Raw genomic sequence first — 25,484 nt, forward strand, 5'->3', positions numbered from 1 at the left:
ATATATATATATATATAATATATATATTATATATATATATATTATATATATATATATATATAATATATATATATATATATAATATATATATATATATATATATATATATATATATATATATATATATATATGCACTTTGTGTAAGTTATTTAACAGTTATTTTATTTTTGTTAATAAATTAATAATTCTGTGTTTAATATAGACTGAGTTAGTCGTACTGTTTTGTTGTCGTCCATTCAATCAACTGACGCCATATTCGAAAGTAAAAGTAAAAGTAAAATGCTCACTGATCCCTTCAATTAATTATGTTTATATGAAAATTATTATTTTCAGTGACTTATCCTAGTTTTATTAGTGATATTTAGTGGAAATGTGTCAGCAAGTGATGACTTTGTTCTCTTTGTCTTGTTGGATGGAAACGCTGCTTTATGCACAAATGTTTTATGCGATGTTCCAGTTTTGCGCATAAGTTAAATTCGCATTTTTGGATGGAAACATAGCGTCTTTACTCTGTATTAATAGGGAATATTTGCATTTATTCACATGCGATTGAATTAGCTGTTCATGTGGTAGAGTGTCGTGATTTTGGTTTGCGTTTTGGTGATTGGCTGGTTATTTTTTGTTTTTGATGTTTTAATCTAGTTAGGGTATACTTGTGTAGCCTTAATGAAGTGTCGAGTCCTGCAATCTATGTGCCGGGGCTCAGCCTCGGACCCAATTAAATCCCTGTGGACTAGTGTCTTGACGGTTTGAATTGTGCATGTTCCGCTTGTCTCTGCTTGTATGAATGGTGGAGACGCAGTTGTAGGGCCCTATTGTTTAAAATGTTGAAATTAAGAGTTTTGGACTTATTTTTTCACTGAAATAAATGTTTAGTACCAAAACAAAAGGTACAAAAAAAGGTACTGTTGGGTACCGGCACTGAATTTCAGGTACCGATTAAAATACAGGTTAAAATGTGAACGGAACCCAACCCTGTGGAATATTTTAACAATGTTCTTACTACCTTTCTGGGCCTTGAATGTGTCAGTTGCATTGCTGTCTATGCAGGGTCAGAAAGCTCTCGGATTTAATCAAAAGGGCCAGAAAGCTCTCAGATTTAATAAAAAAAACTTAATTCATGTTGCAAAGATGAACGAATGTCTTATGGGTATGGAACGAAATGAGGGTGAGTAATGAATGACAGAATTTTCACTTTTGGTTGAACAGTCTCTTCCTGCTGCTACTAGTTCTAACCAGTAGGTTGTGCAATTGAGAGCTGATAAAGATCAAGAGCAGCAGAAAGAGAGACAGAGTAAAGCCTGCACAAGCAGTCAATTGTTGTGAGGCTCGTCATACCTCCATAAATAATCAGCTATATGGTCACTATTTTATGACAGAGAATGGACTTACCCTTTCCCTCCTACTGACACCACCTGCATATTGACTCTGCCACGGACTGGTTTGTTTCCAGCCCACTGACCAACAACCATGCCAGCTATTTCCAGCTTACCACCCTGGGGAGGTATAGACTGGATTCCTAAAAGAGTTACAGGAAAATGACTAAGTGACACCCAAAGAGAGGTAAAGAAATTGAAATAAATGTGCTAAATGAGAGGGAAATCTAACCTGGGAAGGCCCTGGGCCGGTGCTGGTGGTGATGGTGAGGAGGAGGAGGCATGGAGCCCAGTGGGCGAGGAGGGTATAGAGGATGCATGGGGTAGAAAGGGGGCACCATGGCAGGGGGGAGGAATGCAGGGGGTGGCAGTGGTGGAGGAGGGGGAGGCGGCCGGGACAGGTTGATGCCTTCCAGAATGGCCTGGCGCATCTTCTCCACTCTTGAAACCAGCTCCTCCTATAGGACAAAGTTTAAAAGACAGTAAAACGATATAAACCCTTTAAATATTGCCAATTAACAGACATGTCTGCGCCGATGCGATTGTTACCTGGCCTTCACACATATCAAGTAAGGAGGCTCTGTCTCTGGTGGCTTTAGCTAGCTTGCTCTGGAACAACTTCCCATCAAAAAAGCCCCAAGGGCAGCAGTGGTCCCATGGCAAGGGCTGTCCACATACATCATTCACAAACAGGGCAGTGTCCACTCCACTCATGAACAGAGAGGCCAGCTGCACCCCACGGTTATCCACCTTCTCCACCTGGTATCAGTGTCAAAGAGAAGAAATATGATCCGGCGGCATGTTTGGCATCAGCCTGGTAAATGTCACAGTAGCGTGTCATTTCAGATTTCACAGAGCTCTTTCAAAGCAGATTATTGACAACCTGACAGTTGAAAGACAGCATCTATTTTAAAGAAATGTTTTGCCTTGAACCTTTTGCTTTATGCGACAAACAGCTATTGAAGTTGAGCTGAGCTGTTGAGTCCTTACTGAAAACGTGCCTTAAGGCAAAAAAAAAACTGTCAAAATGGTTGTGAACGAACACTTAAGAAAGCGTGGAAGACACAAAGATAAAGATTGCATGGGGTATGTTGTGTGCAGTGTTCAATTCAATACCGCCTCTCACTGCTTTTACTGTAATCTGGGTCTGTACAGTTATATAAGAACATGCAAATGTGCTTTAGTCTCAAACCACAACTCTTTATCCATTTACTTTTATTGATTTAACTCAATAAAAAGTGAATATTTAATTAGAAACATGATTTCCCCAAATAATGCTTAGATAAAAAGTCAGGCATCGCAGACACTTAAAAATACACATACAGTTGCAATCAAAATTATTCAACCCCCAGAGAGTGCAGTACGTTACAAACACAGAAGATTCTGAAGATCCAGGACTTAATAAAAATTACATACAACAGTTTAATGGCATATTAAAAGTGATAACGTCAATATATAATGTAATGTTTTTGAGTTACAGGATTTTTTTAACACAGCTATGTCATAATTATTCAATCCCTATTCAACATTGCCGTTTTGGTAGGGAACAACATTGTCTTAAAACACAATTAAGCTTTTAGAAACTCTATTAAACAAACGCAATTAACTTGGGGTGTTACACATACATACAGTTAGCCCATGCATGTGCTGAAGTTGAGTAGCAAATATGGTAAAGTCAACAGAGCTCTCACAAAAGCTATAGAGAAGAAATAGTTTTATTATAGTTTTATTATTATAGAAAGTCTAAGACTATATGATAATTCTAAGAGATGAAAAGTTCCTAAACACACAGCTAGCAGCCTTATTACTTAGTTTAAAGTGTCGTACCAGAAAACCTTTGAGGGTGTTGAACAAAAAAACCCACAATATCATAAAAATTTGCATTGTACAGCCAAAGACTTGCAAGATGACCCAACAAAAGGAGGAAAACCATTTCAATGCAGCGTATAAGAAGAACACTAGAGAAGCATGGACTTCATTGTTGAGGCATCTTGGCAAATACTACTCTTGACCAAGAAGAACAAAAAGGCCAATTTTGACATGCTAAAATTCATTTGGATAGACCTGTACAGTTCTGGAAGAATGTTTTATAAAGTGATGTGACCAAACTAGAACTTTTTGCATCAGCCTATGCATCAGCGGTATGTCTGAAAAACCTTATGAGCTTATGAGCAGAAGAACACCATCTCCATAGTCAAACATTGAAATGGACCAGTCCTGTTACGGGGGTGAGTATCAGGTCATTTTGGCAAGAATTGTGATGCCTTTGGTGCTATGACTGAAGCTAATGATCAATGGACTTTCCTGCAGGACAATCATCCCAAAGTAAACATCCAAATCTACTTATGCTTGGTCCAGGGATCAGTCATAGAATGTACATGAGTGGCCTGTTCAGTCTCCAGATTTAATTCTCATTGAAAACATTTGGTTGAATTTGAAGAAAGCAGTGGCAAAGTAAAAAAAAAAAAGATTACCAGTGATCTAGCTTTTTTAGGCAATGGGCCAAGATTGCAGTAGAGAGGTGACAGAAGCTTCTAAGCACTTCAAAGCAGCATTTATTGGTGGTTTTAAAGAATAAAAGCGTGCACCAAAATGGACTTTTGGGAGTTGAATAATTTTGAACATGAACGTTTAGAGCCAATTTGATTTTTCTTATTATTCATCAACTTACGTTCTCAGAATTACTCAAATGTGTATTAAAAAAAACTTTCTTCAACAGCATACTGACACAATTGTTGAGTTGTTTTTTACAGAACTTTGTTCTTTGCATAAAAATGACTTGTAGGTCAAGAGGGTTGAATAATTTCGATTGCAACTGTATATCAAACTATATAATTTTTTTCTGTGTATTTTTTTTGGATCGTTTTACATTCACAGGGGGAAAAATTGCAATAAAGCAATGTCAATTCCTGGTAGGAGATCAGTATAAAACAGATACGGTGATTTAGCTTATTGTGTTCTGTGTTCCATTACTACCTTTCTGGGCCTTGAATGTGGTAGTTGCGTTGCGGTCTATGTAGGGTTAAAAAGCTCTCAAATTTCATTAAAAATATCTTAATTTGTGCTCCGAAGATGAACGAAGGTCTTACGGGTTTGAAACGACATGAGGGTGAGTAATTAATGACAGAATTTTCATTTTTTGTTGAACTATCTTTTTAATAAGAAAAGCATTACCTTGAGTTCCTGAAGTTGGTCAGGCTCATAGAGCTGGTTGGACACAGCTTGAGCCAAAAAGGCATCAAGCTCATGGCGCTGAAGAATTCGACCCCCCGGCCACTGCATCATATACCTGTAAACACACAACACCGCTCAAGACACCCAGAGCTTTTCAGCCTCAGTGCTGACCTACTTATTCCAATCTTTCAGTTAGAACCACTCCAATGTCAATGCCCAATGGGAAGCATGTCTACAGTGATGTCATTTCATAAAGGTACCTGAGCACGCAGCACATGAGCAGCAGGTGAGATGGCACACAGGTCGGGTTGAGCAGGGCAGGGCAGTCCGAGCGCATGCAGGCTAGAAAGGCTCGTGTACGACGGCTACGGTCCTCAGACGCTCTGCCCAGCCACAACCGCCTCAGGTTGGGACACGTCCACTCACGGAAACACAGGGCCGGAACGAGCTCTGGGGTCAGGGCAGATTTAGCTTTACTGGCACACCACTCCTTTACAATCACCGGAGGCACTGCGGAGTCATACAGAAATGGGACACATTTAGATTCTTCTTACTTTGATGCTGCCTTCCTCACAGCCGGAGGAGACACAACTGGGCAAAATCTCTGTATTATTAAAAGCAACACAAAACAAGAGCTAATTCTCTGGTGAGACATGTGATACTATTTTCATTATTTAGAGACGAAATACACTTTGTTACAACTTTTTATTTGCCAATATTTACTCATACCTTATTATTATTATTATTATTATTATTATTATTATTATTATTATTATTATCACTATACCCAATAAAAACAAGCAATGTTTACTTACACTACCAGTCAAAAGTTTCTGAACAATAAGATTTGTAATGTTTTTAAAGAAGTGTCTTCTGGACACCAAGCCTGCATTTATTTGATCCAAAATACAGCAAAAGTAGTTATTTTGTGACACATTTGTACTATTTCAAATAAATGGTTTTTATTTAAATATATTTTAAAATGAAATTAATACTCCAGTCTTTAGTGTCACATGATCCTTCAGAAATCATTCTAATATACTGATTTGCTAATAAAATTTTAAAAATAAATGCATTCATCTGAAATAAAAAAAGCTTTTGTAACATTATACACTACCTTTCAAAAGCCTGGAGTCAGTATATATTTTTAATTTAGCTAGGATGCTTTAACTTGAACAAAAGTGATGATAAAGACATTGATAATGTTACAAAAGATTTCTATTTTAGATAAAAGCTGTTCTTCTGAACTTTCTATTCAAAGAAACCTGAACAAATTCTACTCATCTGTTTTCAACAAAATAGTAATAAATACTTTTTCAGCAGCAAATCAGAATATTAGAATAATTTCTGAAGGATCATGTAACTGGAGTAATGATGCTAAAAATTCGGCTTTGAAATCACATTTTAAAATATATTCCAATAGAAAAGAGTTATTTTAAATAGTAAAAATATTTCAAAATGTAACTGTTTTTGCTGTACTTTGGATCAAATAAACGCAGGCTTGGTGAGCAGAAGAGACTTCTTCAAAAAAAAAAAAAACATTAAAAATACTGTTCTTTTGACTTGTGTATTTAACAAACAATGGCCCTTTGTTTCAATGCAATTTGTTAATATTTTACCTAAATATTAACACTGAATAGCCGATTCATTTGTGCTGAGGTACTGAAATCTATTTAGACTCTCAAAAGTTGCCTGGTATTAATATCAGCTATTAACTTTTTGGTATTGTGACAACTCTTGAAACATGTATGCTATTCTACAGTCTCATCTAACCAAGCTCTACGCTCACCGTCAATTGGACTACGCTTGCGCATGGCCAGTCTCTCCAGCCTCCGCTGGGTCTCAGCCAAGCTGAACAGCACCCCGTAGGCATACTGGCGGGCAGAACGGAAAAGTAGAGAAGCTGGAGGCAGGTCGGGGTTGCACTCGTCCTCTATACACACTGGCATCTTCATCTCCCCCTGGGAGGTGACAGAAAAGAAGAAGAAAGGGAACGGAGAAACAAAGAAAGGGACATAGATAAGAGTGTTAGAGCTCTGACAGGAATCATCACATAGGGCATTTGTCACCATAAATCTAAACAAATTTTATTATATATTTATAAAACTCCCATTTAAAAATTAAAGTTTATATTACATGATAATTCAGAGTTCATCTAGTAAAGTAAAAACTCCATAACTTGAGTTACTGTGTCAATAATACTAAATATTAGGGATGAAACCCTCCCAAATAGCCATTTAATTGTGAGCACATGCTGTGTGACTGTTGTACCTTGGTCAGGATGTGGTAGATCTGTGGATACATGAGTCCTCTTCTGTGTCTGTGTTCTGCCACTCTCAGCACCTCGGCACTGACCTGTGGAAGGGGTGGAGTAGTGATGTCCATGTGACTCCGCGTTGGCATGGACAGCAATGATGGAATGGACGGCCCACTTCCGTTACCATGGTGCCCGTCCCCAGAGCTACTGCCGCCCCGTCCGCTGGGATCTTCCCATCTTGTAGACTTGTCAGCCAAATGACTGTGACAGAAAGTGAATATTCATACTGCTCCGAATAGCAGACTGCTTGCAGGTATAGAACATAATGAACAGATTTTGTACAATACAGACTTACTTAGTGCTGGTGTCATTTTGCTCCTCCCCATCTGAAGACGACGACGATGAGGGGGAGGGGCCTGTAGGAGCAGCAGTGTGATGATTGGGCTGTCGGTTGCCACTTTGAGAGGAATCATACGGAGCAGACCAATCAGCAAAGCCCATTTTCCCAACTAGTGAATCATTACAGTCCTGGAGAGGCTGAGTTGGGTTCTGGCATAAAAGGGCTGGACCAGTGGCAGGGCTGGGTCCGTAGAGCCCACCTGGATAAGGCACCTTAACACCTGACACCTGGGGTGGACCAAACTGGAGAAAAACAAAAATAGAAGCTGAAATCAGTATTAAATAAACATGATTTGCAGCACTACACTTCTTAAGTAAATAAAAATTACCTGAGCTTTTACAGGCTGCATTGCCCCCATGTGGCCTGGAGGTCCGCTAAACTGACTAGGCCCAAAGCCTGGAACTGATAGAAGAGATGGGGAAACCAAATAAATATTGTACGAGTACAATCTGATTGACATCAAAGTTTATTTTATGGTTTCTGAAAGCTAAACAGTGGAAAATAAACATGCACTACTGTTTAAAGGTTTAAGGTCTGTATGGTTTTTTTAACATTTCTAAACAAATTTACACTTGGCAAAGCTGCATTTGATCTAAAAATTTTTGCAATATTATGAAATCATGCAATTTAAAACTAGTAAATTATATGTGACCCTGGACCACAAAACCAGTCATAAGAGTCAAATTTATGAAACAGATTTATTCAACATTTGAAAGCTGAATAAATAAGCTTTCCATTAATGTATGGTCCATTAGGATAGGGAAATTATAATTAATATTTGGACAAGATTTGGATATTTGAAATTCTGGAATCTTAGTGTGCAAAAAAAAAAAAAAAAATTCAAAATACTGATTGCCTTTAAAGTTGTCCAAATAAAGTTCTTAGCAATGCATATTACTAATCAAAAATTAAGTTTTTATATATTTATGGTAGGAAATGTACAAAATATCTTCATGTAACATGATCTTTACTTAAAGGTCCACTGAAGTGCCTTGAAACACACAGCATTATTCTATGTGGTGACGTAATTTTAACTGAAACAAAAACATATCACCTAGCCCCGCCCACTTCTTTTGAATAGCCAATAGCGTTCCATTTATATCTGCTCGGGCCAGAGCCGTTGAGCTTAGTAAAGCTGCATTTGTAAGCTTATCACAGCCACAGTCTAATAAATTACCCCATAGACTCAATATGAATCTCTTGCTAAATCAAAATAGTGATCATAATCATGCTGAGGCTGTGTAGTTTAACACATGATGACCGCGCATATTATCTCCTCCGTGTTATCGCGTCTCTGGACCGGAGCCAAATCCGGAGTAGACTATGTGCGCTGCCACGGTTCGCGTGACACAACGTGAAACCAGACCTCATTTGCAACAATGGAAAGCACATATACACTGTCTGAATCGTTCTCTATCGCCTACATTGCACACTACATGCCATTCACGAAACAGAAAACACTTACTCTGTGAACAAGTGACCTATCTTAGCCACAGATTCAGCGTCTATTTATAGTATAAGGGGCGGTACACTACGGACTCGTGAGAGCATCTGATTGGACAGAACGTTTGATGAGAAGCTGAAGTGCACGGTGATATCATAAAAATCGTTGATCCGTTTGGCCGGAAGTGATGAGACTGTAGGTTTTGAATGCTTATATCTTCTAAAAGTGAATTTTATCATTGTTTTGGAGTAGACTAGCTTATAAGTAAACTTCAGCCTAACGTGTTCATACTAAAAAACAAAAAAATTCAATTTTGATTTCAGGGGGACTTTAATATCCTAATGATCTTTGACATAAAAGAAAAATCATTCATTTTGACCCATACAATGTATTGTTGCCTATTGCTACAAATATACCCTTGCTACCTATAACTGGTTTTGTGGTCCAGGGTCACATATTTAAAAATGTAATTTATTCCTGTGATGGCAAAGCAGAATTTCCAGCACCTATTATTCTAGTTTTTAGTGTCACATGATCCTTCAGAAATCATTCTAATATGCTGATTTGGTAATCAGCAAATGAACAAAAAAAAAAACAATCTTGTTGATCTCAAAATTTTGATCAGTAGTGTATGTTGTGAATGGTCTTCAAACACCAAATTATACCTACAGAGGTAAGGAGAAGGTCCCATGGAGAGAGGTCTTGGTTTACTGGCCGCTGAAAAATATTCCACTGCCTTCTTAAACCTCTCAATTTTATCTTCAGTTCGTGACTGGAGGTTAGAAAAATGAAGAGTCCCCATGTTATGATGAGCTTTTAAGGTAAATATATACAATGAAAATATACATGAAAATGCATATGTTAAACACAGCCATGCTTCACCTGTGACTGCTTGAAAACATCCTTGGCCACCGAATCTAAATTCCCAAGATCTTTGATGGATGCCACATACTCAGATACAGCCTTAATAACAACCTCACATGGTGGGAGCACTAACTGATGAGCCCTTACCTGAACAGAAGAAAAACAAAGAATGAAGTTAAAAGAATGGCTTATATTGATCAAAACTGATGCTCAAGGATGCTTAAGCCTGTATCTTCAATTACAATTACAGAAGAATGAAGATATCTGAAAATGTGTGAAATGGCAAATTGTATAAGCACCTTTAGGGAGGCAAGAGGGTGTTCTGGGCCTAGCAGACTCCAATGAAAGGCAGCCAAGTCTTCATCTGGCAGAATGTGGTTACCTGTTTTTTGAAGACTCACATTTAGAACCAAACAATGTACTGAAAAACGCAAAGTCACATAATGGATTAAAAACTTGCGGTGTCCCTTACCAAGAAGAGCAGCAAAGATGGGTAGGTGCTGGGTCTTGAGGCCAAGCTGGCGAGCCGCTTCTGATAGCAGGTACTGGTGAGTGGTCAGATTCTTGCCATTCCAGGAGAGCTTGAGAGCGTGGGAGCTGAAATAGGCCGGAACGTTGCATAGCGCAAACTCTGAGTCCTGTGCAATCAGACCCTGAAAACCATAGTCTCTGTACAGGGATAGCACCTCCTGATGGTGGTCCTCCAGGGTCTGCACCACCTACAACACAAGCCAGGTGGAAGAAGAACATGTATTCTTATAAATCAAGTTCTGATTGCTCTGAATTTCTGATCAAACAGCACTTTGACCATCTAGCTTAAAGGTGCACTCAATTACTTTTGTTGGGCTGGCTGATGTGGCAGTCATCTTGGATTTATACCAACATACTGGTGTTGTAAAAATATATATATATTTTTAAACATATCAATTCTGAATATTTGAAACAATTGCGATACTCATTATCTGCAGCATTGATACACTGGTACCAGCTCCGACATCAAGTATTTTTTTATTAAGTAGATATATAGTTTATTGCATGTTTCAAAGTGAAGTGCATCAATGGGTTCTTAACGCGAGGGACTCGGTAAACACAGCAAACTCCATCTCTGTGCTATGAGTTTGACATGCATTTTTGGAATGCAATGGGCACTTCCAATTGCAATTCCAATAAATGTGACCCTAGACGAAAAAAACAGTCTTTAGTAGCACGGGTATATTTGTAGCAATAGCCAAAAATACATTGTATGGGTCAAAATGATTTTTCTTTATAGCCAAAAATCATTAGGATACAAGTAAACACTATGTTCCATGAAGATATTATGTAAATTTTTTACCATAAATATATCAAAACTTTGCTAAGAACTTAATTTGGGCAACTCTAAAGGTGATTTTCTCAATATTTTGATTTTTTTTTCTTCAGATTTTAGATATTTAAATAGTTGTATCTCGGCTAAATATTGTCCTATCCTAACAAACATACATCAAAGGAAAGCTTGTTAATTCAGTTTTCAGATGATGTAGAAAGCTCAGTTTAAAAAAAAAAAAATCTATATTCAAAAATCGATTCGTGGATTGATTCTAAGATTTTCCGAATACATAGCAATTCTCTCTGGAATCAATTCTGAGCTTATTTTTTAACAGAAGATGGTGCTCTAAGCTAGTTTTTAACCACACACTCAAATGCTCACAAAAAAAAAAAAAGAGCGCTTTTGTGTTTAACTGAGTAATTTAAGTGGTTAAATGTACCTCGGCTTTAATGCTGCAAGATTAATGTAACACAGCCCACTGTGAACACTCTTGTAATTCGCTTCAACCTTTTTCGAACTTTATGAATATTTATTATTTTAAGTTCAAGTGGTGTATGTGTAAGGAACTGGAAGCAAGCAGAGTATGGCTGTTTCTGAAGCACATAGTGCCATCTGCTTTTAAAAACTAAGCTCAGAATTGATTCAAAAGAGCACCGTGATGCATTCAGAAAAAAAAAATGCAGAATCGATCCATGAATCGATTTAAACCCCTACACTGTCAGTTACCCTGTTTTTTTCACATCTGCGTAACTTCCAAATATTTTGCCAGACAGATAATTACAGCATTTCACACACATTTTTAATGAGAAGAATTTGTAAACCTGATGTAAATAATTAATTTACTATTTAAGAAATGTTCTTTCTTTTTAACTTTACAGTGAAGATGTATTAGTAACATAATGTAATATATTTGTCTTGTGTTGCAGTAGTTTCCCTGTAGATCAAAAATTGTGTTGAATATCTATATTTTTTAAGGTATCGGTATCAAAGTTAGAAGTTCCAGTATTGTGATAACTTTATAACACATGTGTGACCCTGGACCACAAACCCAGTCATTAAAGGCAATTTTCTCTATATTTAGAATTTTTTTTGCACCCTCAGATTACAGATTTTCAAACAGTTGTATCACAGCCAGATATCCTAACCATACATCAACGGACAGACTAATTATTCAGCTTTCAGATGGCGTATAAATCTCAATTTCATGATTGGTTTTGTGGCCCAGGCTCACATACTACCTAGAAATCCACTATTGACTGTCAGCCATTATTAACTTATTTCTCAAGCAAAAGTGTCAAAGGATTACTAAGGTATTTCAGCTAGTCGTGTGATCATAACATGGCAGCCTTCATGAGGAGACCCGCTTCATGCAAAACAAAACATTTTATTAGAATTCTGTTTTGATTGGAGTCTCACCTGTACATCATTTTAAACATTTAAAACTTTAATAAGGGAAGAGTGCACCTTTAAAATGACAGTTTAATGAAAATGGATGGTTTTGAAGATTGTTTTCCTTGCTTTGCAAACATTTCTACAATGAAACAAATAACTGAAACTGACAACGAATTTGCAGCACAAATGTGACAATGGACAACAAAACCAGCCATAAGTAGCACTGTATATTTCTAGCAACAGCCAAAAATAGTGTATGGGTCAAAATGATCGACTCTTCTTTTGCCAAAAATCATTAGGATATTAAGATCATGACCTACCGTAAATATATCAAAACGTATTTTTTGATTAGTAATATGCATTGCTAAAGAACAAGGCATTAAAGGCGATTTTCTCAATATTTTGATATTTTTTGCACCCTCAGATTCTACATTTTCAAATAGTTGTATCTCAGCAAAAATATTGTCCTATCCTAACAAACCATACATCAGTGGAAAGCTTATTTATTCAGCCTTCAGATGATGTATAAATCCTAATTTCGAAGAATTGACCCTTATGACTGGTTTTGTGGTCCAGGGTCACAAACTGGCTCACTATCTCCACATTTCAATGTGAAAAAAGGAACATGACAATCCAGAATTCCTCTCGAGGAGGGCATCAGACCACTCACCCGAACGCGGAATCGGAACATGGCGAGGCGGACACAGTGGCTCAGGCAGGCCGGGGGCAGGAACCAGGCCCGCGGAGGGGGCGTGGCCTTGCTTCCGACGTGGTTGACGATGAGCTGTGCGGTCTGTCGCTGCCCCTGTGCCCGCCGCGCCCACTCCGGCCAGCGATCCTTCCCAAGCGTGCCGTTAAAAATCACCACCAGCTCCAGTCCCCCTTGGTACAAACAGGCCTGGGAGAGCGCCGCCAGATAGCCGAGCATTGCATTCCACTCGCCTCCACAAACCCAGTCGGTCTGGTAGCCCCCGTAGAGCCGCTGAAGGCCAGAGTCTGCGTCAACCAGAATGCGAGCTGGCGGGGGAGGCGGAGGCAGCGAGCTTGGATGATGGGGATGGTGGTGGTGGGGATGGTGGTGATGTGGGGGCTGACGGCCTGCCGTTCGGGCGAGCTTGAGAAGATCTACTGGAACTGCCGCCCCGGGGCAGCGTTTCTCCAAATACTCCTGAAACCCTTGAACTCCCATATTGTGTCTTAGAGCGTGAGATGGATGAACCTTGTAAAGAAGTTGATTTCCAAGTTATGAGCTCAGAACTAGATCTGTCCGGTTATAGTTAGATAACTAAAGAGCTGAAATGTCTGGTAAATTATCCCACAAATGCAACTGTCAACCGACCCCCCCGTAAAATTCCAGATACGCGTGGCTATTTTTTACATTTGGTCGTGTACGTGCAATCTGTGTCCATTCCTTGTTGTGTCAATGTTATAATCCCGCTAGAGTCTCTCTATTTTGATAAATTACGATGTTGCACGGTCTACAAGGTAACGATGGAGGATAACGGCGCGCACGCTACAGTTATGATGTCGACAATGTTGGTAACATCAAAATATAATCCTATTTGTAACCCATCTAGCAGCAAATTAAGCAACAACTACGCCGTTGCTACCCAACATGACCGTTAGGCAATTCAAACTAACTCTAGTCGATAGTCAATACAGTATGTCCTGTACTGGTTATCAGTTATAAGAGCTACAGTTTGTGGCTAACAAACTAGCTCGCGCACTTAGCCAGTTAGCCAAGATCCCGGCGTGATTGACGCGTCAACTAGTCGAGACAAATCGGGGGCTGCCGCGATTCGGAATGAGATGAATAATTAAGAGAAAAATAAAGTAAAACAACTAAAATAAAACAAAAACAAAAGCCCGACGTAAGCTCCCTCGCTCTCTGTCTCACTCACGACTTCATGTTGAGGAGAGGAACATACTTTCATGCGACGTCGGCCATCTTGCGACTTCCCCGCGGACCGACAGAAAGTGGGAGGGCAGGCGAGCTGAGGAAAGTGGGAGGAGCGATGAGCCTGGTGCCTGGGGGATGTAGTTCTTTTTTGTCAGAAAACGTATCGGGATTGTGGAGTAAAAGACTACAACTACCAGCACAGCAAAGTGAGAGAACCGAGGCATGCCATATCCTAAAGGAACGGTTCATTCAAAAGTTGATAGGGAAAATTAGTTCAGTTGGAAAAGCTAGATTAAAATCACTGTCTCTGAAGTTATCCATTAGTGTAGGAATAAACAATTTAGGGCTGGTGGACCACAAGAGGATACCAATGGCTCTGCAGTTAAGAAAAGATAAAATAATGAATAATGTTACGAATGTAGGCCTATTTAAGGGCTGTCAGATATTAGTTATCTGTACCTCAACATTTTCAATACATTTAGCTAAATACTATTATTATGTTTAGTGCAGTTAAATCGATGAATCGCATCCAAATTAAAAGTTTGTGTTTACAAAATATATGTGCATGTGCTGTATATATTTATATATGTAAATATAAATATATATATATATTTATATATGTAAATATAAATACACAAACATACATTTATATATTTAAGAAATATTTACACGTATACATGTATTCATAATTATATGATTTATAGTGTATATAAATATATTACATTTACTTTTTAAATATACACATGTATTTGTGTATATTTAGAAAAAATATAGCATAGCACACACACACGTTATGTAAACAAACTTTTATTTGGGATGCGATTAATCGTGATTAATCTATTTGACAGCACTAAATAATATTAAAATAATCACATCGTTATTATTATTTTACTGTTCCATTTTACGTTCTGCTAGAGGCTTCGGCGATTATTTCATGTTTTCTACAGTCCTGATTGTCAGTAAGAAATCAAAGCTAAGTACATTGAGATTTCTGGGGATATTTATTAATATTAATTAATTTATATAATATTTAAAATATTATGTTCACCTCTTCTCCCATTGTCTGTAAAACAGCTTTGAAATAAATATGAGTTTAACTAAAAATGTTTCTCTTTAATTTACTATATCTAACACTTTCCTAATATTATGTCAAAAAAGCACATCCTGTAACACATAGACATAGATGTCTATACTGTAACACAGCACATCGTAAATCTTTGCCAGGTAATATTTAATAGGATTCTTTGGCTTCATTACAGTAGCACAGCATAATTAAGAGTTAATTTTGGAAATCACGTCTTTATAATATCATTGTTAATATTTCTTTTTCACATGGTGCAAAGTGGTGTTTTTATATGAAAATATGCAGCTGTATAGCAACCTATTTGGGAGACGTCATCAAAACCTTTAAAAAGTCCTTTGTTTAGATTTCAAATTGCATATATATCTCTCTTCTGAATCAAACGCAACAAATGCATTGGTTTTTTTTTCTGTGTAAAAATAAAGAAATTCTGTGTTCCATTCTGTGCTTGAACATGGTGTTTTCTCTTGTTAAACATTATAAAAATTACATAAAGATATTAATAAGCTAATGTCTAATTTTAAATGAAAATAATCACCATATTATTAGGTCTACTTTCCAAATAATTTAGGAAGGAATTTCTAAAAAACAAAGACTACAACAGTTGTCTGAATCTCCACAGACATACACATCCTTGTGGTAATTGTAGTTCTTCTGTAGTTATGTTAGAAAATTCACGTTTGAGCTATGACTGTATGTAATTTATGTTGTAGCACAACTCTTTTCAAGTATGTTAATTACCATAATTTACTCATGGATCGAAAAACGTTATTCTAAAAAACCTAATGGTGAATGAGTTGGCCTACAAAATGACGTCATGACTGAACACCTCAACGAAAATATACACATAAACGACACTAGAGCGCGCCAAAGTAACAGTGTTTGGTGGTTCTAAAACTTGAGTTTTGTGTCAGCTGATTGGAGAACAGCGCCGCTGGTTCAAACAGAGCGCACGGCGGCATTTATTTCGGTTTGTTTGCTGATGCTGGAGCGGCAAGCTTAACTCAATTCAAAATGTCCATAGCAGCGAGATCAGCGCTCTTCCTCTCCTCAACGCGTCTGCAGCCATGGACTGGACTCAAGAGCGCTGCAAACAACGTAAGCCTCCGCTTTAAATATTAGTCAACAAATGTCAAACGCATTTAGTTTGCCTTGTACAGAATATAGAAACAGATATTTGTAAATTCATGACGGGAAGAGGTACCCTTACACTCGCTGTGGGACTGTGACAAGGTCACTGTCTGTATGTGCTACAGGTGTCATCAATGCATTTATTAATATATTTTAGACTTCACCTGCACATTTCATGTTACGTTTCAAATTATGAATCAGTTTGTTTATGAAGGACCAGAAATGAACGATGTTTATATACATTTTCTTTTCTATGATATCTATTAATGTCAGCTGAAAAGCCCTGCTGTGTGTTGCCAGAGGAAGAAGTCTTATTATACTGTAAGTTTGTAAATCTTGATTTATGAAAATGTTTGACCGTTACCCTACATTTGATGACTTACTGAATGAAAACTAATTACAGCATGACTAATCTTTTCCAGCAACCCTGTACTGTCACCTCACTCCCTCTCTCTATTCATGTGACTTTAATTTAAGCCCTGTAATATACTTAATTGTAGTTAATGTGAAATCTTAATTAAATCAAACACGTAAATGCATCTCCACTGTTCCTTCAATGTTGTGCCTCTCTTCTGTGCTTGTAAGCTCATTTGTATAAGCATAACCAAAGCAGAATGGATTTGACTCTCTCCTCTGACTAACCACTCCTGTTTACTCCCTCTGATTCATCAACCTACCACGACCAGATTATTGTGAGTACTGGTTCTGCAAACTATGTGTGTAGATTAGTAATGTTTGGGCTTGATATGTCCATACATCAACAAACATTAAACAAAGTAACAGTAAGCGTTTTCACAAGGCCACTTCCAGGTATTTACATCAGATTTGCTAGAACATAAAACACTAGTGTTGTATTTTTTGATACATTAATCTCAATATGACTGTTGAATAATATTTCTTGTATCTGAGATTTGACTTCATGTTTTGAGCTTGACATTTGCCCTTCTTTTGTCAATGATCTGTTTTGCATCTTTACCCATCAGCCTCCTCCTGCTAAATATGGAGGCAGACACACTGTGACTTTGATCCCTGGTGATGGTATTGGACCAGAACTGCTGAACCACGTCAGAGGGCTTTTCAGGTTTGAACAGGAAGCTCTCTATAAACAGACCTCACCAGAAAACACTAAAGAAGAGCTCTTATGTTTTTATCATTCAACAATATTCACAGATTCTCTTGTGTGCCAGTGGATTTTGAGATTGTCAGGGTGGATTCATCTGCTTCTTCTGAGGATGACATTAATAATGCGGTTACTGCAATCAAACGTAATGGAGTAGCACTTAAAGGTGAGGATGAGGAAATGGTTCATCAATCACAGAAATGTTTGCTGCATATTAGTACCATATCAGTTATCGGTTGACATTGGATATTTCATTGTTTAAGTTAAACTTTAAAAATGCTAATAATTTAATAACACTGTTAAATCTTTAACAAATCAATATTAATTCAATCAACATGCATGTACAGGTGCTGGTCATATAATTAGAATATCTTCAAAAAGTTGATTAATTTCACTAATTCCATTCAAGAAGTGAAACTTGTATAATGTATACATTCATTCCTCACAGGCTGATATATTTCAAGTGTTTATTTCTTTTAATTTTGATGATTATAACTGACAACTAATGAAAACCCTAATTCAGTATCTCAGAAAATTAGAATATTACTTATTTTTAGAAATCTTGGCCAACTGAAAAGTATGAACATGAAAAGTATGAGCATGTACAGCACTCAATACTTAGTTGGGGCTCCTTTTGCCTGAATTACTGCAGCAATGCGGCGTGGCATGGAGCCGATCAATCTGTGCGGGTGCAGTTATCCCTATTGCTTTTCTACCACATCTGTTCCTTCCCTTCGCCTCTCTATTAATGTGCTTGGACACAGAGCTCTGTGAACAGCCAGCCTCTTTTGCAATGACCTTTTGTGTCTTGCCCTCCTTGTGCAAGGTGTCAGTGGTCGTCTTTTGGACAACTGTCAAATCAGCAGTCTTCCCCATGATTGTGTAGCCTACAGAACTAGACTGAGAAACCATTTAAAGGCCTTTGCAGGTGTTTTTGAGTTAATTAGCTGATTAGAGTGTGGCACCAGGTGTCTTCAATACTGAACCTTTTCACAATATTTTAATTTTCTGAGATACTGAATTGGGGTTTTCATTAGTTGTCAGTTATAATCATCAAAATTAAAAGAAATAAACACTTGAAATATATCAGTCTGTGTGGAATGAATGTATACATTATACAAGTTTCACTTCTCGAATGGAATTAGTGAAATAAATCAACTTTTTGAAGAAATTCTAATTATATGACCAGCACCTGTATATTATGCCAGAATTCTCTTGTAGCATTTAAAATTACTTTTGTCTTTTGTGTATATTATTTAATTTATTTAAACAAAATGGAATAGACCAATTCGTAGTAGATGTCAAAGTTACTTCACTTGCAGCTGAGTGCACATAGTGGTGGCAGAAAAACACTGGTAACAAGTGGAGTAAACGAGAAAAAAAATGTATTTTTGTGCCTTTTGATGCTAGAATCGAAATGCAAATAATTTTTTTTAGAATATTGTTGTCAAAGATGCCATTTAAAGTTAAACGCAGACGTTTAAACGGACAGGCTATGGATGAAAACTGCTATGATTACTCTACTTCTAAAGCATAAAATCGATTTAAACAATATGTCTACATAATATTCACATATGCTGTTCGTAGGGGACATTGGGAGACATATAGGGGACATTGTATTAGCCCTACAGTTAAAGCATGACATAATATTATTTTAAATGTACTATTGACATTTTACATTTATTTATTTTATCTTGCAAATGCAAGTTTATATCTCCTAGTTTGGACTTTACAACTCAATTTAACGCAACAATAGTGAGTTTGTCAATTCGCAGGGGAAAAATACAGAGCTAAGGGGAAAGAGAGAATGACAATAATTTTTTCTTATCAGAATTGTGAGAATAAAGTCAGAATTTTGACTCAAACTCAAATTTAACCTTTTTATTCTTTCATTCCATGGCTTCATAGACTGCTATTCGAAAACCGTCATTTTCTGCAACCAGATAAGCTCCGCCCCCAACAAAAAACGTCATCGCTGTTTGCAAACACTGAATTGGTCTACAGAATATCACCGCTTAACTGTTATCAGCCATAACAAACAATTATAGATTTATCATCATATTTAAAGGAATAGTTCAGCCAAAAAATTTAAATTTGCTGAATATTTGCTCATTACCTCTGGCCATCCAAGATGTAGATGTGTTTGCTTCTTCGTCACAACAGATTTTCGAAATTTAGCATTATATCACTTGTTCACCAATGGATCCTCTGCAGTGAATGGGTGCTGTCAGAGTCCAAACTGCTAATAAAAACATCACAATAATCCACAAGTAATCTACACGACTCCACACTGAGTGTCTGTAATGAACAAAAACACCATAAAGACATTTTATGGTGACACTTAAAGCTGAAATTTTGCCTTGTCTGAATCGGGAGAGAAATATGCACAGATCAAGCACCGTTTACAACCGAAAACAAATATATTGCTGGATTTTGATATGAGAGGACAACAGGGGGTGGACTTTTTCACTTTAGGAAGAGTTATTATGAATTATAGACTTGCATTTTGATCAGAGTTTAAATGCCTTAATGATGGATTTGTCCAAAGTTATTCAACCCCCTTGACCTGCAAGACATTTTGTTGCAGAGAACAAATTTTTGTGAACAGTTCAACAAAGGCATCAGTACACTATTAGAGAAAGCTTATTCATACATGTTTTCATACCTAGTTGATGAATGAAAAAAAAAGATCTAATTGGCTCTAAACGTTCATGTTCAAAATTATTCAACCCCCAAAAAGTAAAATTTGGTGCAGAATCTTTTATTCTATTTATTTACCACCAATAAACGCTCCTCGGAAGTGCTTAAGCTTCTGTCACCTCTTTACTGCAATCTTCCATTCCTTGCCTGAAAAAGCTTTCAGATCACTGATAATCTTTGCTTTTCACTTTGCCACTGCTTTCTTCAAATTCAACCAAATATTTTCAATGAGAATTAAATCTGGAGACTAAACATGCCACTCAAGAACATTCTATGACTGATCCCTGGACCAAGCATAAGTAGATTTAGATGTTTACTTTGGGATGATTGTCCTGCAGGAAAGTCAATTCAACTTCAATCTTTGCGCCAAAGGCATCATGATTCTTGCCTAAATGTTCTTCATATGGTCATGATTTCCACTTCCTGCTACAGTAAAACAACCCCATAACAGGTCTGGCACACCTCAATGTTTGACGATGGAGATGGTGTTCTTCTGCTTATAAACTTTGCCTTTTTTGCACCAGACATATCACTGATCAATGGGTCCAAAAAGTTTTAGTTTGGGCACATGACTTCATAAAACATTCTTCCAGAACTCCTCAGGTCTATCCAAATGAATTTTAACATGTTCAAGTCGGCCTTATTTGTTTTTCTTAATCAAGAGTGGTATTGGGCAAGATCTTATACTCTGCACTGTAATGTTTTTCCTCCTTTCATCAAGTCATCTTGCAAGTCTTTGGCTGTACATTGCAGGTTTTTCCTCAGTTGCTCTGATCAAACATTTTATGATATTGTGCTTTTTTGTTCAACACTCTCAAAGGTCTTCTGGTGCAGCACATTTTAAACTAAGGAATAAGGCTGCCAGCTATGTCTCTAGGAACTTTGAATGTCTTGGAAATCTTCATGTAGCCTTAGACTTTCTATTATAATAAAACTATTTCTTTTCTATAGCTTTTGTGAGAGCTCTGTTGACTTTGCCATATTTGCTACTTAACTTCAGCACATGCATGGGCTAACTGTATGTATGTGTAACAGCCCAAGCTAATTCTGTTATTTATTTGTTCCCTACCATAAAAATAAGTGACTTAAAACGGAAATGTTGAAAAGGGGTTGAATAATTATAACCCTTATTCCTCGGCTGGGATTGTATAGAGCCATTTGAAGCTCCATTGAAACTATGGTTTGGACCTTCAGTGCATTGATCCCCATTGAAGTCCACTATATGGAGAAAAATCCTGGAATGTTTGCCTTAATTTCTTTTCAACTGATGAAAGTATAACATGAACATCTTTGATCACATGGGAGTGAGTAACTTTTTGTGAGGACATTTTTATTCTAGAAGTGAACTAATCCTTTAAAACTCTTTTACAGGTAACATCGAGACCAATCACAACCTTCCTCCATCTCATAAATCCAAGAACAATTTGCTTCGGTAAGATATCTTTTTTTCTTTACTTGATCATCTGTGGTAAATCCAGAGGCTTAATTTATATGAATGGTTTTAACTCCCCAATAGCACATCTTTAGACCTGTACGCTAACGTCATGCATTGTCAGTCTCTTCCTGGAGTCCCGACCCGACACAAAGACATTGATGTAATCATCATTAGGGAGAACACTGAAGGAGAGTACAGCAGCTTGGAGCATGAGGTCAGTGTGTTTGGGTCTCTTATAGTTTAAAGACAGCAGTTACACTCATTCCTCAAGATGAAATCTCTCTCTTCTAGAATGTTCCCGGGGTGGTGGAGAGTCTAAAGATCATAACACGTGTGAACTCATTGCGGATCGCTGAGTATGCCTTTAACTTGGCCAGAGAGACAGGCCGCCGCAAGGTCACGGCAGTACACAAGGCTAACATCATGTGAGAGTCCCTTCTTAATTATAATTGATTCACTCTGCGTTTCTTCCTGCCGAACATTGCCTCATGACACGCCTGCGTATATCTTGCTGAAATATTGGTTTCCTATGGTACAAGTTCAAAATAGTTTAAGATTTGTTTTGCCTGTGCTTCATAGGAAGCTTGGTGATGGCCTTTTCCTGCAGTGCTGTAAAGAGGTGGCGGCTGGATATCCTGATATCACATTTGATAACATGATCGTGGACAATACCACCATGCAGGTATAGAACACTTATGAACTACATGTGGATGATACACTATAGTCCAAAAGATTTTTTTTAATAAGCTAATAATCAGCAAAGATGCATTAAAGTAATCAAAAGTGACAGTTAAGACATGTATAATATTAGTAAAGGCTTGTATTTCAAAGAAATGCTGTTCTCTCAAACTTTCTACTCATCAAGGAATTCTGAAAAATTTCAATTTCCACGAAAACATTACGTAGCACAACTGTTTTAACAATCAGCATATTAGACTGATTTCTGAAGGATCGTGTGACACTGAAGACTGGAGTAATGATGCTGAATATTTAGCTTTGATCACAGGACTAAGTTACAGTCAAAATATATTATAATAGAGAACACATTCAAAAAATATTTGGAAATGTAATTGACCTAAAAGATTTGACCGGTCATGTATTTTACTGATTTTTTTTTTTTGTTTTTGTTTTTTGTTTCTGTTAATTGTTATAATAAATATTTTATTTATTTATTTATTTATTGTGGGTTTTTTTGTATAGGGACAGTAATTACATAGAGATTAAAAGCGTAATTTTCTTCATAAGGCTTTACAAAACGGTTATATAAAAAGCTACACATAATTACACTGTTAGACTTTATAAGAATATTAATAATAATTTACACTTTGCTTGAAGCCTTTATAAACGACCAGTCAAAGGATTTTTAATGTTTTTTATAAATAAGTCTCTTCTGCTCACCAAGCCTGCATTAATTTGATCCAAAGTACAGCAAAAACAGTAACATTTTGAAATCTTTTTACTATTTAAAATAACTGGTTCTGTTTGATTTTTATATATTTTAAAATGTAATCTATTCATGTGATTTCAAAGCTGAAATTTTAGCATCATTAATGCAGTCACATGATCCTTCAGAAATCATTCTAATATTCTGATTTGCTGCTCAAAAACAAATACTAATTATTATTATTATTATTATTATTATTATTATGTTGAAACCAGCTGAGCAGATTTTTTTCAGGTTCCATGATGAATAGAAAGTTTAGTAGAACAGCATTTATCTGAAAAAGAAATCTTTTGTAACATTATAAACGTATTGATCATCACTCAATTAAAACATCCCTGCTAAATAGAAGAATTAATTTCTATCATTTCTTTCCCAAAAAATAAAAAATATATACTGACTCCAAGCTTTTGAATGGTATAGTGTATAATGTTACAAAAGCTTTTTATTTCAGTTAAATACTGTTCTTTGGATCTTTCTATTCATCAAAGAATCCTAAAATAAATGTTTATTGAACAGCAAATCAGCATATTAGAATGATTTCTGAAGAATCATGTGACATTGAAGACTAGAATATTGATGCTGAAAAATTAGCTTTAAATACAGGAATAAATTACATTTTAAAATATATTCAAATAGAAAGCAGTTATTTTAAATAGTAAAAAATTATTTCACAATATTACTGTTGCTGTTTTTTGGGGTCTGCTTGGTGAGCAGAAGAGACTTTAAAAACATTACAAATCTTACTGTTCAAAAACTTTTGCCTGGTAGTGTATATAATGCATTATTAAAGTATTTATAATGCATTAGTTATGCCTTGTATTGCACCTTATAATGCATTACATAATCTCATGAATAACTGTAACCACAGTTATAATATATAATAATACATTATTCAGACAACAAGGTATCTGCAATATATAATGCATTTCAATTGCTAAAAAAGATCTCATGCATGACAATGACATTACACAGTTAAAATGCATTATATGAAAAGGGCTTGAAATATAACCAGTATTTCATTATACATTTTCGTTGATATAGCTGGTCTCTAAGCCCCAGCAGTTTGATGTGATGGTGATGCCTAATCTTTATGGTAACGTGGTGAGCAATGTGTGCGCTGGTCTTGTCGGAGGTCCAGGTCTGGTACCAGGAGTCAACTACGGCAAGAACTATGCTGTTTTTGAGACCGTAAGAGAGAATAGAGCATGTAATCATCATGTAAGCTGTTAGAGTAACCAGTTAACACATATTATTTGTTTTTGTTTTATACAGGCCACTAGGAACACTGGGAAGAGCATTGCTAACAAGAACATTGCAAACCCCACAGCCACACTGCTGGCCAGCTGCCTGATGCTGGATCACTTAAAGTGCGTGTGTATGAATTTTCCTATTTTCCAGATTTTAAATCCTCATTACCTTTATGCATTTTACATGAAACATAATTGCATAAAAAGTCAATAAAAGTTTGCTGTAGGACTAGAATCGTGTATTACATTAATGGCTGGGCTGTCTTTCCTCTTTCCTAGGCTTCATGCATATGCCAAGATGATTCGAAAGGCAGTTCTAAAAACTTTGTCTGAAACTCAGGTATCATACATGCTCATTATATCTTATGCACTCAAACACATCTGCAGTATTACATCTCTATATTCTATATAGTCATACTGCTTGTATAGTCATTTGTCATGTCTCTATATCCTTGCAGTTGCACACTGCTGACTTGGGAGGTCAAGGCACTACATCTGAAGTGCTCCACTCCATTATCCAAGAGATCCAAAGAGAAGGACCGCGCACATCAGAACAGATCTGAACTTCATTTCAGCAGGTTCTAGACGCTCACACACTTCTAGTTCACAGAGGACACCGAAACACTCTACTAAAGATGTAGTTTAGTGTGTTGAAATGTATATTTTTCTTTTGTAAGCTATATATTTAAAAGGATAGTTCACCCAGAATTGAAAATTCTGTCATTAATTACTCACTCTTTTCTCATTCCAAACCTGTAAGACCTTCATTCATCTTCAGAAGACAAATTAAGATATTTTTGATGAAATCCAAGAGCTTTCTGACCCTGCATAGACAGTAATGCAACTAACACATTTAAGGCCCAGATAGGTAGTAGGCACACAGTTCACCCAAAAATGAGAATTGATGTTTATCTACTTACCCCCAGGGCATCCAAGATGTACACTGCAAAAAGTTTTTACCAGATTCAACTTAAAAACCTAAGTTCAACAGCTGCTTTAAAATTTTAAGTTAAATCAGCTTAAAACTACAAGTCATTTTAACTCAAATACAATAAAATGAGTTGATTTAACTTGTGAGTTGGAGTGACTTAGGTTGATTTAACTTAAAACTTTAAGGCAGCTTCTAAACTTAAGTTTTTAAGTTGAAACTGGTGAAAACTTTTTACAGTGTAGGTGACTTTGTTTCTTCAGTAGAACACAAACAAAGATTTTT

General features: G+C 36.7%; 2 protein-coding genes across 2 annotated transcripts in view; one reads left to right on the top strand and one right to left on the bottom strand.

Annotated features, from left to right (window-relative positions):
- Positions 1-14,150, bottom strand: part of fam120c (family with sequence similarity 120 member C) — a 23,821-nt gene extending 9,671 nt beyond the window's left edge. The window contains exons 1-14 of the mRNA XM_073822875.1: positions 12,884-14,150; positions 9,988-10,234; positions 9,815-9,897; positions 9,534-9,662; positions 9,321-9,423; positions 7,536-7,609; positions 7,163-7,449; positions 6,822-7,068; positions 6,340-6,511; positions 4,811-5,060; positions 4,551-4,665; positions 1,926-2,135; positions 1,609-1,834; positions 1,393-1,519 (exon numbers count right to left, since the gene is read on the bottom strand). Coding sequence (XP_073678976.1) covers positions 1,393-1,519; positions 1,609-1,834; positions 1,926-2,135; positions 4,551-4,665; positions 4,811-5,060; positions 6,340-6,511; positions 6,822-7,068; positions 7,163-7,449; positions 7,536-7,609; positions 9,321-9,423; positions 9,534-9,662; positions 9,815-9,897; positions 9,988-10,234; positions 12,884-13,402 — 2,789 coding nt within the window. The 5' untranslated portion in view covers positions 13,403-14,150. The remainder of the gene's footprint in view (positions 1-1,392; positions 1,520-1,608; positions 1,835-1,925; positions 2,136-4,550; positions 4,666-4,810; positions 5,061-6,339; positions 6,512-6,821; positions 7,069-7,162; positions 7,450-7,535; positions 7,610-9,320; positions 9,424-9,533; positions 9,663-9,814; positions 9,898-9,987; positions 10,235-12,883) is intronic.
- Positions 14,151-16,208: 2,058 nt separating this feature from the next.
- LOC141290540 (isocitrate dehydrogenase [NAD] subunit gamma, mitochondrial-like) lies at positions 16,209-25,153 on the top strand. The gene is made up of 11 exons (XM_073822663.1): positions 16,209-16,292; positions 17,309-17,406; positions 17,496-17,611; positions 21,517-21,577; positions 21,662-21,794; positions 21,872-22,005; positions 22,160-22,262; positions 24,066-24,212; positions 24,297-24,391; positions 24,551-24,611; positions 24,730-25,153. The coding sequence occupies exons 1-11, from the start codon at positions 16,209-16,211 to the stop codon at positions 24,832-24,834; spliced, it is 1,137 nt and encodes a 378-aa protein (XP_073678764.1). The 3' UTR covers positions 24,835-25,153.
- The last annotated feature ends 331 nt before the right edge of the window (positions 25,154-25,484 follow it).

Source organism: Garra rufa, chromosome 18 (assembly GCF_049309525.1).
Source record: "Garra rufa chromosome 18, GarRuf1.0, whole genome shotgun sequence".
Taxonomy (NCBI): Eukaryota; Metazoa; Chordata; class Actinopteri; order Cypriniformes; family Cyprinidae; genus Garra; species Garra rufa.